The 13,377-nt window shown below is 41.6% G+C and overlaps 1 protein-coding gene across 1 annotated transcript in view; it reads left to right on the forward strand.

Annotated features, from left to right (window-relative positions):
• The first annotated feature begins 1,336 nt into the window (after positions 1-1,336).
• LOC129814336 (lysine-specific demethylase 4A-like) overlaps positions 1,337-13,377 on the forward strand; it is a 33,773-nt gene continuing 21,732 nt past the window's right edge. Inside the window, exons 1-10 of the mRNA XM_055867410.1 lie at positions 1,337-1,505; positions 6,781-6,937; positions 7,042-7,217; positions 7,482-7,596; positions 7,900-8,093; positions 8,313-8,362; positions 8,495-8,598; positions 8,698-8,835; positions 12,542-12,765; positions 12,906-13,072. Of these exons, the coding sequence (XP_055723385.1) occupies positions 6,797-6,937; positions 7,042-7,217; positions 7,482-7,596; positions 7,900-8,093; positions 8,313-8,362; positions 8,495-8,598; positions 8,698-8,835; positions 12,542-12,765; positions 12,906-13,072 (1,309 nt within the window). The 5' untranslated portion in view covers positions 1,337-1,505; positions 6,781-6,796. The remainder of the gene's footprint in view (positions 1,506-6,780; positions 6,938-7,041; positions 7,218-7,481; positions 7,597-7,899; positions 8,094-8,312; positions 8,363-8,494; positions 8,599-8,697; positions 8,836-12,541; positions 12,766-12,905; positions 13,073-13,377) is intronic.

Consider the following 13,377-nt stretch of genomic DNA (forward strand, 5'->3'; position numbering starts at 1 on the left):
TCATAAAGCTGACAAAGTCAGTATTTTGTTTAGACATGTAGCTAGCTAAACAATGAACCATAATCCCAACTCATAATGTTACTACCCTGCATGAATCTACAGATAGCTAAAGCTGACCAACTAGGTTCAATGTTAGCTAGCTAGCTAGCAATGTAAATGGTTCTGAGATACAAATAATGTTACTACACAGATCATACAAGTAACGTTAGCTAGCGAGCCAGCCAGCTAACGTTAGCTAGCTAGCTAACAGTACGCAAATTGCAATGAAAACAGCTTTCTGACAAAATTAGAAACGTATAATATCTGAAAATGTAGCTAGCTACCCATATACATGGATGAACGCTTCTCCCTCTCTGATGCCATGTTTGCCCTTATTTTGAAGATGTAATCCGGAGACAAGCTAGAAACTAACCAAAACGTTGTTTCGAAAGTTGCTTTTAGTAGTTTTTTAAACGGATTAGTTTATTGTTGTTAAATTACACAACTTATGCTACCTTGGACCACCAGGCTGCTGATGTCATGCAGCCTATCATTTTTGAGTTTATGCTTTTTCATAACGGCAACAACAAGTTTGATGTCGAACGACAATAGAATGTTCATGATGTCACTGCGACAGCTATATACAAACACGTCGATAGACGTAGTATAAACCAGCCTTTAGTCTTGAAATCTTTGGTTGTTCAGTATACTGCCATACTCACGGTTTAGCACTTGGCCTCACATGTGAATCCTTAAAGAGATGTCTGGGGCTAAGGTTTTAGATTGTGTGAACCATGCTGGATGGTTGTGTAGACAAAGAAGAGCTCTACAGTAGATGCACCAAAACATTCAAGGACCATTTTCTCAAAAGTGTTGTTACAAGTTTATCAAATGTAAAAAACGAAATTTAAAATGTTGCTACGTGAGACCAAAAATAGCCGGTCGGTCACATATGTGCACTTCAGGAGACAGTTGTATATTTTCTGTTACACACAACACAATCACACAACCACGACTTGACACAGCCGTAGCTTGGTAACATCAGTTGTACTTTGGGAACTGTAGTTCTTTTAGTTCAGAAAATCACAAAGGTGTCAGCATGGCCACTGCCCTTTAAATACGTAACTCGCTGCTTCAAACCACACCCACCAAACCGGAGCAAACGTTCCATCAGCAAAGTGTTCCTTCATCAAGAGACGAGCCTTTTCACATCAGATGCCACCATGCATCAACCAACGATAATGTCGTTTTTAAACCCAGTCTCTTTCTATATTTGTTAAGTGATAATAATCTAATTTATTTGGAAAAAAATATTGGCTGAAATTGCACGTCGACAAAATCGTTCACTGATTGGCTCGCTAGCTACGTCTGAATTTATGCGTATGATGGTAAACATCTGAGCGTGCGCTTGCGTACTGGTAGTAATGGAGGACAGGTCCTTCTCTTCGGGGTAAAATCGGAATTACTTTTGATATCAAGACAACAACTGCCCAATAATTATCGGTTGAAGCTGTTTAACATTGTTGGTAAGTTATAATATTTTAAAGTTGTAACTTAACGCCATATGTGGATTTGTTCATCATGAACACGTCGTTGAAATTGCAATGGCTAGCTAGCTAGCAGACGTTAGCAATAAGATGGCTTGCTAGTTAGCTAACTTAGCTATTTTCTATGTATTGTAAGCGAGATATTTAGTTATCATAAAATCTGATTTCTTATTGACGTGTTATTATTTATATTGTTTATGACACGCATAACATTAGGCTAGAACATTTGCTATAAGCTGTTAGCCGTTAACTAGAGCTGTTAACTAGATACACTTCAGGGTAGGCCGAACTTAACTTTAAGAGACGCTGCTCTCGACCAATCAGGTTGCTGCTTTTCTTTTGGTCCGTTAGGTACATAGGATTATAATACTAGAATGGCCATGAACCTTCTTATGATAGGATAAATGTCAGCCATTTTGGTCAGGGAGTTGGTCAACTATGGTTGGCCAGTGCTGTGTATTATGTAAAATAATGATTTTTAACGGCCCACCTCAGCGGAAGTTGCCACATTTGTTTTGAGTAATTTCAGTCCTAGAGCGTGATTTCTCGTTTAGGATTAATATATTGCTAATGCTATGTATTGGCTAATAAGAGACTTTGAAGCCACCGGTCGGCCACATTGGCAGTCCTCAGAAAAGTAGTCCTCCATAGGAATAAATAGAATTCTACAGTATTTAATTTAAATGCTTCTTGGATAACATCACATGTATTTTTCTTGTTGTGGTGGAGACAGTAACTATTGCACTTTCTAAAGTATACTTTACGAAATGTTTTAATATATTTTTATTTAATTTTCATGTTTAGCTCTATAATAGAATAAATATGACAAAAAAATGTATACATTTATAAATATATTTCAATAGCTTACGAAGTATTCTTTACAAAGGTGGGGGAGTGCCAAGAGGGAGGCACGGTGGCTTCAAAACAACGCCCCTGGCAGTCATCTAGTGTATATAAATAATTGATTCCACTTCGAAGACTGACACATATGCTAATACATATTAAGGAATTTTGGGTGGGAATGTTGTGGTGCTTTTCACTTGTAGGAGAGACATGTCAACACATAGGGCACTGAATGACAGTTGTCAATGTAACTAGCTAGCATGCTAAGCTAACCATAGCCAGCTATTTTTTTAATCAATTTATTTAACTAGGCAATTCAGTTAATTAAGAACAAATTCTTATTTACAATGACGGCCCACCGGGAGACAGTGGGTTAACTGCCTTGTTCACGAGCAGAACGACAGATTTTTACCTTGTCAGCTCTGGGATTCGATCCAGCAACCTTTCAGTTACTGGCCCAACACTCGCCCAACACCTGCCGCCCCAAAAGTAAAGTGAGCACCATTTCAGTTAAGACAGGCATACTGTTAAGGCGTCCGCATGTTTCTCACCGAAACAGTTCGGAAGAGTTGGAGCATATATTATAACAACGTTTTTGTTCATTTTGGTCTTCGGTAAGGGTTATTTCAGCTTTTCTGGCACAGAAGCTTGCCTTTCTTGAGGCAAGCTGAAGTCGGTAGCTGAAGTCTACGCCCCTTCGTCAGTGATTGGTCAACAGTAGGGATTATTCAATAAAGTCTTTGTTGTCAGTCAGTGAGAGTCGACTCGTTTCCTTGCACATTTTTTTCAGTGAGAAATACTTCACCAAACATCTTAGTTGATGTAAAATTGCGCGACTAAGCAAAAACGTCAGACTCTCCTCAGCAAAACCTGCAAAATTGATGACAGATTTTTTGAATTATATTAGATTCATTCGGATTGTTTTGAGTAAGTGTCTACTGTCTCAAAATGGACAAACTGTAATATCTCTGCTTTTTTTCTAGTTTTTCAAGCGAAGGTCTTTTAAGGCAGTATGCGAGCACACTCGTTCGGTTTGCCAAGCCGAACTCTGCTAGGCGCCAGCCGTACTGAAGCATGCTGACACCTTAAGTCAAGTAAAAATAATAATTTCAGAAAAAGACTACCAGCCTACGTGTCAAAAGATGAGTCTCAGCTAAACCATGCCTATATGTGCTGTTGACATGTTAAGATTTGACATGTCTGACTCTTGCCCTTTTGATAATTCTAGTAAAGCTGTCGGATTCCGCACGTTATTAATAGCTATGTTCTCTCATTTCAGTGAGCTACAGTGCATTCAGAAAGTATTCAGACCCCTTGACCTTTACCACATTTTGTTACGTTACAGCCTTATTCTAAAATTGATTAAATAGTTTTTTTTCCCTCTCATCAATCTACACACAATATCCCATAGTGACAAAGCAAAAACAGGTTTTTAGAAATTGTTAGCAAATTTATAAACTGATATCACATTTTACATAAGTATTCAGACCTTTTACTCAGTACTTTGTTGAAGCACCTTTGGCAGCGATTACAGCCTTGAGTCTTCTCGGGTATGACGCTACAAGCTTGGCACACCTGTATTTGGGGAGTTTCTCCCATTCCTCTCTGCAGATCCTCTCAAGCTCTGTCAGGTTGGATGGGGAACGTTGCGGCACAGCTATTTTCAGGTCTCTCCAGCGATGTTAGATCGGGTTCAAGTCCGGGTTCTGGCTGGGCCACTCCTGCATTGTCTTGGCTGTGTGCTTAGGGTCGTTGTCCTGTTGGAAGGTGAACCTTCGCCCCAGTCTGAGGTCCTGCGCACTCTGGAGCAGGTTTTAATCAAGGATCCCTCTGTACCTTGCTCCGTTCATCTTTGCCTTGATTCTGACTAGTCTCCCAGTCCCTTCCGCTGAATAACATCCCCACAGCATGATGCTGCCACCACCATGCTTCACCGTAGTGATGGTGGCAGGTTTCCTCCAGGTGTGATGCTTGGCATTCAGGCCAAAGAGTTCAATGTTGGTTTCACCAGACCAGCGAATCTTGTTTTGCATGGTCTGAGAGTCTTTAGGTGCCTTTTGGCAAACTTCAAGGGGGCTGTCGTGCCTTTTACTGAGGAGTGGCTTCTGCCTGGCCACTCTACCATAAAGGCCTGATTGGTGGAGTGCTGCACAGATGGTTGTCCTTCTGGAAGGTTATCCCATCTCCACAGAGGAACTCTACAGCTCTGTTAGAGTGACCATCATCGGGTTCTTGGTCACCTCCCTGACCAAGGCCCTTCTCCCCCGATTGCTCAGTTTGGCCGGGCGGGCAGCTCTTGGAAAAGTCTTGGTGGTTCCAAATTTTTTCCATTTAACAATGATGGAGGCCACTGTGTTCTTGAGGACCTTCAATGCTGCAGAAATGTTTTGGTACCCATCCCCAGATCTGTGCCTTGACACAATCCTTTCTCTGAGCTCTATGTGCAATTCTTTCAACCCCATGGCTTGGTTTTTGCTCTGACATGCACTGTCAACTGTGGGACCTTTATATAGACAGGTGTGTGTGCCTTTCCAAATCATGTCCAATCAATTGATATTTACCACAGGTGGACTCCAATCAAGTTGTAGAAATATCTCAAGGATGATCAATGGAAATAGAATGTACCCGAGTTGAATATTTATGTAAATAAGGTATTTCTGTTTTTTGTTTAATACATTTGAAAAAAATTCTAACAACTTATTTTCGCTTTGTCATTATGGGGTATTGTGTAGATTGCTGATGGAAAAAATCTATATATTTTAGAATAAGGCTGTAACGTAACAATGTGGAAAAAGTCAATGGGTCTGAATACTTTCCAAAGGCACTATATATATCAATGCTTTATTCTATGGCTGCGAATCTGCCATATAAATATTATAGGCTATCCATATTACCGGCAAGTTTGTTTTGCATGGTCTGGTGCCCCGGGTGGGTGAAGATTTCTTTGGGGGAGTGTGGTTCTAACATTTTTTAAATAATAGTCGTATTTATACAGATAAACTGTAACTTGACATTATGTTAATTTCCAGGGGGAAATAAGTGGGGGCGAAAAGCACAAGTTTTAATTTGTTCCATGGCTCAGGCAGTCAAGTTAAGTAGACCAGACCCAGTTGCTATTGCATTGGTGTCTATGGGAGACCCACCCCGTTAATTGGACTGGAACTGACAATGTTTTTTAATCGCAAAAGGCCTGAGTGAACTATTTTCATTTATCCACCATCTGTAGCCAAAGATGATCTATTATATTGCTCAGTCGTGACTTGTGCTCTTTCCAGGTGTTTCTGATGAATAAATAATGCCATGCTGGTGGCTGGCACCATTTCAAATGAAACCCAGCACATAAATGAAACAGACTAAATTATTTACACGTCATTTATTAGGAAAACTCACATCATTGGCACAAATTTGCACGAAGCGGGCAGTTCGGTTTTGTCACTTCAAGCCCAAAAATATCATGCTTAAGACTAAAATGATGACTTATTGACTTACATTGTTGTGCGACATCGTGGGTAAGCTCTGGCCATCATCTTGCACCTCTCAAAAGTGGATTTCCACTGGTGTGGGCGTTTTTAAGATTTACATTTTTGTTAGCTAGCTTGCCAGCCAGTTTTACAGGAATGATTCCATACATTTTTCAAATTAACTGACAATATGCCAACGTTCCATTCAAACAATGCAGTCAATCCACAGCCATACACTGGCTGAAATCAGTTGATGATAGGACTTAGGACAGCAAGTACTGATATTGTATAATATTATACCACTCACAGCTTTCCAAGAAAACAAAAATGGTCTGTTTGCATTTATTTTAGAGGTTATTATACTGAAAATTGGTATAAAACCCATATAAACTGTATCTATAATTATATTACAATATTTTAGGTTGACAATAATTCTATTACACCATTTCTGATATCACATGCCTTTTTATTTTCCTGCGTAAGTAAAATCGGTATTATGCCTCTACTGCCATTCATTCCAATTAGACTGGTTTGGATTTCTCCCTGACCAATATGGCTGCCATTTTGACCTCATTCTGGGACTTTGAGGGATTATGACATATCCCTCATAATATTATAATAGGATCTCAATAGGAACATGCATGAGACAAAGGACTAAATCAACTTCGACTGACTTGTTGTTTACATAGCTATTTACAACTGACCAACACATTGTAAACACTCAGCAGCCTAACAAAGGACTGTGACTTGGTCATGAACCAGAATTTTGGCAATATTATGCATCACACAGATGTTTTCCCACCATCTGGCCACCCAGTCACCACAGATTTTTTTTCTTCTTCCCCAACGGACATCCTTAGCATTATCAATAGCGTGCATGCTCCCGGACTACTGTTGTTTAACTGTCGCTATTCTTGTGATCTTGAAACTTGTTTAATTCTGATCTGCAGGTCCGTTCTATTTAGGATGGCGTCTGATTCGGGGCCTCAGGCTCCCGGCTCCAAAGGGATCATGACCTTTCACCCCACCGCTGAGGAGTTCCAGAACTTCAGCCGCTACATTGCCTACATGGAGTCCCAGGGAGCACACAAAGCCGGCCTGGCTAAAGTAAGCAACGACACAACCCCTTCTGCATTGTGACTATTATTTTGCATTACCTTTACCTGCTTTCAGAACTGTAACTTTGTGGTGCAAAATGCTTGTTTTTACAGATCGTGCCACCGAAGGATTGGAAAGCCAGGAAGTCCTATGATGATATAGATGACCTGGTGATCCCAGCTCCCATCCAGCAGGTAGTGACGGGCCAGTCAGGTCTGTTCACCCAGTACAACATCCAGAAGAAGCCCATGACCGTCCGAGAGTTCCGCAAGACGGCCAACAGCGACAAGTGAGTCTGACTGCACCAACACTGTAGCATCTGTAACGTATATTTTAAAAACATACTGAGCCTAGTGTATGAATAAGCTATACTGTATGTTCGGTCTGTGGTTAGGAAAGCCACTCTGAGGACATGCTATATGATTAAGGAAATGATACAGCTACAACATGTAATATGGTTGAAAGTATGACAGGCTGTGGCTTTACAGACACTCATTTAAAAATGTCTACTCAGCTGTGCCGATTGTCCCTATTTATTTTTTCCCCAACATAGGTTCTGCAGTCCTCGCTATACCGACTTTGAAGAGCTGGAGAGGAAGTACTGGAAGAACGTAACCTTTAACCCACCCATCTACGGGGCTGATGTAAACGGAACGCTCTATGACCCCGTGAGTAATAACGAATCCCCTCTGGGTTGTTTTTAATGTTCTATGGTGTTTACAATGTTAACATGTTGTTATCGTTCCTGGTTTATAAGGATGTTGGCTGATGAGTGAGATGTTGTGTGGACGGATGGCTGTGTAGACGGACGGTTGTGTAGATTACTTGTAAGTGTTTCTCTCAGAATCGTGTGTCGCACCCGCAATTTGCATTCACTACAAATACACAAGGTTGCAATGGTTTTGTTTCACTGCAGCGATGACGATGAATCTCCAGCGACAATAGTTACATTATTCTGTCGTTCTCTCCAGGATGTGACCGATTGGAACATCGGCAAACTGAACACCATTCTGGACACGGTGGAGCACGAGAGTGGCATCACCATCGAGGGGGTGAACACGCCCTACCTGTACTTTGGCATGTGGAAGACCACCTTCGCCTGGCACACCGAAGACATGGATCTCTACAGTATCAACTACCTCCACTTTGGAGCGCACAAGTCCTGGTAACTAACTACACTATTACTCACATAATACATTTACCTGTTAGTTTTGTGTGTGTAAGAGCCACATTATTAAGCATCAACATACTGACGATGGTCATGTAGGTGTGGTTTGGGGACTCTTTGTCGTTATCGGAGCAACACTCAACGAGTAAAAATAAACGGCAGCTGTTGTGATGTCCGTGTGATAACTGATTTGTTGACGTTATGACGCCCTCACAGGTACTGCGTTCCTCCAGAGCATGGGAAAAGAATGGAGCGCTTGGCTCAAGGTGAGAGGGATGATAATGTGTGACGTTTTGATGCTGTTTTTTCTTTTCTTTTTTCTTCTCCTTCATATTAGAAAACAACTGATTTTTAACAAGCTTTAATCCAACACACTGTTTTCTGTTGTTCCCTTGCAGGGTTTTTCCCTGGAAGCCACCAAAATTGCGAAGCCTTCCTGAGGCACAAGATGACCCTCATCTCTCCCTCCATATTGAGGAAATATGGCATTCCATTTGAGAAGGTAATACTAGCCTAATGTATGATGTCAAACTCTTATGCTGATATATAAAGCTTTATACAGAGTCTAGTATTTCATTGCTATTTCCTATTTGTTTTCCAGATCACTCAGGAGCCGGGTGAATTCATGGTGACGTTTCCCTATAGCTACCACGCCGGCTTTAACCACGGCTATAACTGTGCAGAGTCCACTAACTTTGCCACTGAAAGATGGATTGAGTATGGAAAGCAAGCCATACTGGTAAGGAAGAGGTTCATTTTCTTTCAGTGTTCCTCCTTTAAAGCTGCTATACATAGGATTTGTATTTTTTGGGGCATTTCAGAAATTTCTCATATCTGCAGTAATAGTGGAATGATAGTGTTTCACCGTATTACTTACCTGCCAGTGTGTGATTGGCTGTGATATTCACCTATTGATTTCTCCCGCCAGGCCGGCTTATTTTATCAAAATGGGGTGGTTGTGTTATCTAGTGGAAACCGGGGCAAGCTGCCAATGTAGAAATCCCTCTGTCATTTCCTGGTTGCTGAAATTCTACACTGTTTGCTCAATTTCAATTTATGTGAGAAAACAATCCCTGAATACTGTAGGGAATCATTGTTGAATATCTTATCAATAACAAACAAATATACACTGAACAAAAATATTAACTCCACATGCAACAATTTCAAAGTCACAGTTCAAGGAAATCAGTCAGTTGAAATCAATGAATTAGGCCCTAATCTATGAATTTCATGTGACTGGGAATACAGATAAACATCTGTTGGTCACAGATACAGTGGGGAGAACAAGTATTTAATACACTGCCGATTTTGCTGGTTTTCCTACTTACAAAGCATGTAGAGGTCTGTAATTTTTATCATAGGTATACTTCAACTGTGAGAGACGGAATCTCTCACAGTTGAAGTGTCCAGAAAATCACATTGTATGATTTTTAAGTAATTCATTTGCATTTTATTGCAAGACATAAGTATTTGATACATCAGAAAAGCAGAACTTAATATTTGGTACAGCAACCTTTGTTTGCAATTACAGAGATCATACGTTTCCTGTAGTTTCCTGTAGCTCCCTCCAAAGATTTTCTATTGTGTTCAGGTCTGGAGACTGGCTAGGCCACTCCAGGACTTTGAGATGCTTCTTACGGAGCCACTCATTAGTTGCCCTGGCTGTGTGTTTCGGGTCATTGTCATGCTGGAAGACCCAGCCACGACCCATCTTCAATGCTCTTACTGAGGGAAGGAGGTTGTTGGCCAAGATCTCGCGATACATGGCCCTATCCATCCTCCCCTCAATACGGTGCAGTCTTCCTGTCCCCTTTGCAGAAAAGCATCCCCAACGAATGATGTTTCCACCTCCATGCTTCACGGTTGGGATGGTGTTCTTGGAGTTGTACTCATCCTTCTTCTTCCTCCAAACACGGCGAGTGGAGTTTAGATCAAAAAGCTCTATTTTTGTCTCATCAGACCACATGACCTTACATTTACATTTAAGTCATTTAGCAGACGCTCTTATCCAGAGCGACTTACAAATTGGTGCATTCACCTTATGACATCCAGTGGAACAGCCACTTTACAATAGTGCATCTAAATCTTTTAAGGGGGGGCAGAAGGATTGCTTTATCCTATCCTAGGTATTCCTTGAAGAGGTGGGGTTTCAGGTGTTTCAGGTGTCTCCGGAAGGTGGTGATTGACTCCGCTCCCATTCCTCCTCTGGATCATCCAGATGGTCATTGGCAAACTTCAGACGGGCCTGGACATGCGCTGGCTTGAGCAGGGGGACCTTGCGTGTGCTGCAGGATTTTAATCCATGACGGCATAGTGTGTTACTAATGGTTTTCTTTGAGACTGTGGTCCCAGCTCTCTTCAGGTCATTGACCAGGTCCCGCAGTGTAGTTCTGGGCTGATCCCTTACCTTCCTCATGATCATTGATGCCCCACGAGGTGAGATCTTGCATGGAGCCCCAGACCGAGGGTGATTGACCGTCTTGAACTAATTCCATTTTCTAATAATTGCGCCAACAGTTGTTGCCTAATCACCAAGCTGCTTGCCTATTGTCCTGTAGCCCATCCCAGCCTTGTGCAGGTCTACAATTCTATCCCTGATGTCCTTACACAGCTCTCTGGTCTTGGCCATTGTGGAGAGGTTGGAGTCTGTTTGATTGAGTGTGTGCACAGATGTCTTTTATACAGGTAACGAGTTCAAACAGGTGCAGTTAATACAGGTAATGAGTGGAGAACAGGAGGGCTTCTTAAAGAAAAACTAACAGGTCTGTGAGAGCCGGAATTCTTACTGGTTGGTAGGTGATCAAATACTTATGTCATGCAATAAAATGCAAATGAATTACTTAAAAATCATACAATGTGATTTTCTGGATTTTTGTTTTAGATTCCGTCTCTCACAGTTGAAATGTACCTATGATAAAAATGACAGACCTCTACATGCTTTGTAAGTAGGAAAACCAGCAAAATCGGCAGTGTATCAAATACTTGTTCTCTCCACTGTACCTTTAAAAAAACAATTAACAAAAAAAAGTAGGGGCTTTGATCAGAAAACCAGTCAGTATCTGGTGTGACCACCATTTACATCATGCAGCAAGTCATCTCATTTGTGTAGAGTTGATCAGGCTGTTGATTGTGGCCTCTGGAATGTTGTCCCACTCGTCTTCAATGGCTGTGCGAAGTTGTTGGATATTGGTGGGAACTGGAACACTTTGTCATACACTTCGATCCAGAGAATCCCAAACATGCTCAATGGGTGACATGTCTGGTGAGTATGCAGGCAATGGAAGAACTGGGACATTTTCAGCTTCCAGGAATTGTGTACAGGTCCTTGCGACATGGGGCCGTGCATTAACATGCTGAAACATGAGGTGGTGGGGAAGGATGAATGGCACAACAATGGGCCTCAGTATCCCGTCACGATATCTCTGTGCATTCAAATTGCCATCAATAAAATATAATTGTGTTCGTTGTCCATAGCTTAGTTTGTGCAGAAATTCTTCGGTTGTGCAAACCCAGAGTTCCATCAGCTGTTCAGGTGGCTGGTCTCAGATGGTCCCACAGGTGAAGAAGCCGGATGTTGAGGTCCTGGGCTGGCGTGTGAATCTGGTTGGACGTACTGCCAAATTCTCTAACATATATGTTGGAGGTAGTTTACGGTAGAGAAATTAACATGAAATTCTCTGGCAACAGTTCTGGTGGACATCTCTGCAGTCAGCATGCCAATGGCACACTCCCTAAAAATTTTGAGATGTCTGTGGCATTGTGTTGCATGACAAAACTGCACATTTTAGAGTGGTCTTTTATTGTCCCCCAGTTTGTTGATATGCCGCACCTGTCAGGTGGATGGATAATCTTGGCAAAGGACAAATCCCCAATAACAGGGATGTAAAATAAAATAAAATATGCACCAAATTTGAGAGAAATTAGCTTTTTGGTGCATATGGAACATTTCCGGGATCTTTTATTTCAGCTCAGGAAAAATGTGACTAACACTTGTTGCGTTTTATATTTTTTGCTCAATATAGTTTTTACAGGTGTTTGACGCTGGTGGACAAAAAGTAAAAGGCTTAAGAATGAGTCTCCGACATGTTACGAGGAAATGGGATGCGGGGGATGGGGGAGATTTGTTTTGAATGCAGCCTAGTGCTGTTGCAATTCACCTACCTTCCACATAGGGGAGCCATTCTGAGGTTCTACATGTAGCACTTTTAAACAACCATGTGCATTAATATCATTATCAAGGACTGCTATAGTAGTAACATTGTGGCATATATACAGTATATATATTAAATGAGGAAAACTGGGAAAAGACAGAGCTTTATCAGACAGTATTGATAATAAAAGGACTATCAGACTGACTAGTTTTACTTTAGTGTTTTTTTTAACCTTCATTCTTTGGGGGCATGATTACTTCCCTAGCACTTATAGTTCCTTCCTCTTGCCTCCAGTGTTCGTGCAGGAAGGACATGGTGAAGATCTCCATGGACCTGTTTGTGAAGAAGTACCAGCCGGAACGCTACGAGCAGTGGCTGGCGGGTCGGGACACGGGGTCCATTGTCCACTCACGACCCACCCCAGAGGCCAAGGAGTTCCTGGGGGAGGAGGAGGGGAAGGACTGCATCTCACATGAGCCCTGTGTGGAGGAGCTCAACACGGAGGGGGAGAGAAAGAGGTCAGAAGAGATCTGTTCATTTTTATGTTGGTCGAGCAGATTTTTTTTGTTTTGTTTTACGTTATATGGATTTAAATTCCCATTCTAAAATGCTTGACATGAAAAACAAATGAACTTTTTAATGTTTTGTGACCCATCAGCCCCACACAGAGGATAGGGACCAAGAGGCACCGAGTGTGTCTGGATGTACCTGACGAGGTGGTCCCTAAAGATGAAGAAGAGGAGTATGGGAAGAAAGCCAGACTAGGCCTCACCAGTCAGGGCACGGGAGCAGAGGAGTGCAAAGATACAGGGAACCTCACTGACCGTAAGGCTGTGCTTTTCTACCTCATCACTTCATTTCACAATTTACAACTTGTGCAATTATATGAAACCTCCACACAGATTATGTATGGTATGATACTTTTTTATGTTACCTCTGATTTTACTAATGTATCATGTCAGCGCCTCGGCTTGTGTACAAATCCCACCACCAAATGTTAAATTGTTTGAATCTAGGCCTCTTTTGTGTTTGTATTAGGGCAATTCCCCTGTAGCGGAATTTCACTGAGACTGTTAAAATTAGTCCTTGTGAATAGAGTTCTATGGTTTGTTAAACTTTGAAAGCAATGG

The sequence above is a fragment of the Salvelinus fontinalis genome, chromosome 17 (assembly GCF_029448725.1).
Source record: "Salvelinus fontinalis isolate EN_2023a chromosome 17, ASM2944872v1, whole genome shotgun sequence".
NCBI lineage: Eukaryota > Metazoa > Chordata > Actinopteri > Salmoniformes > Salmonidae > Salvelinus > Salvelinus fontinalis.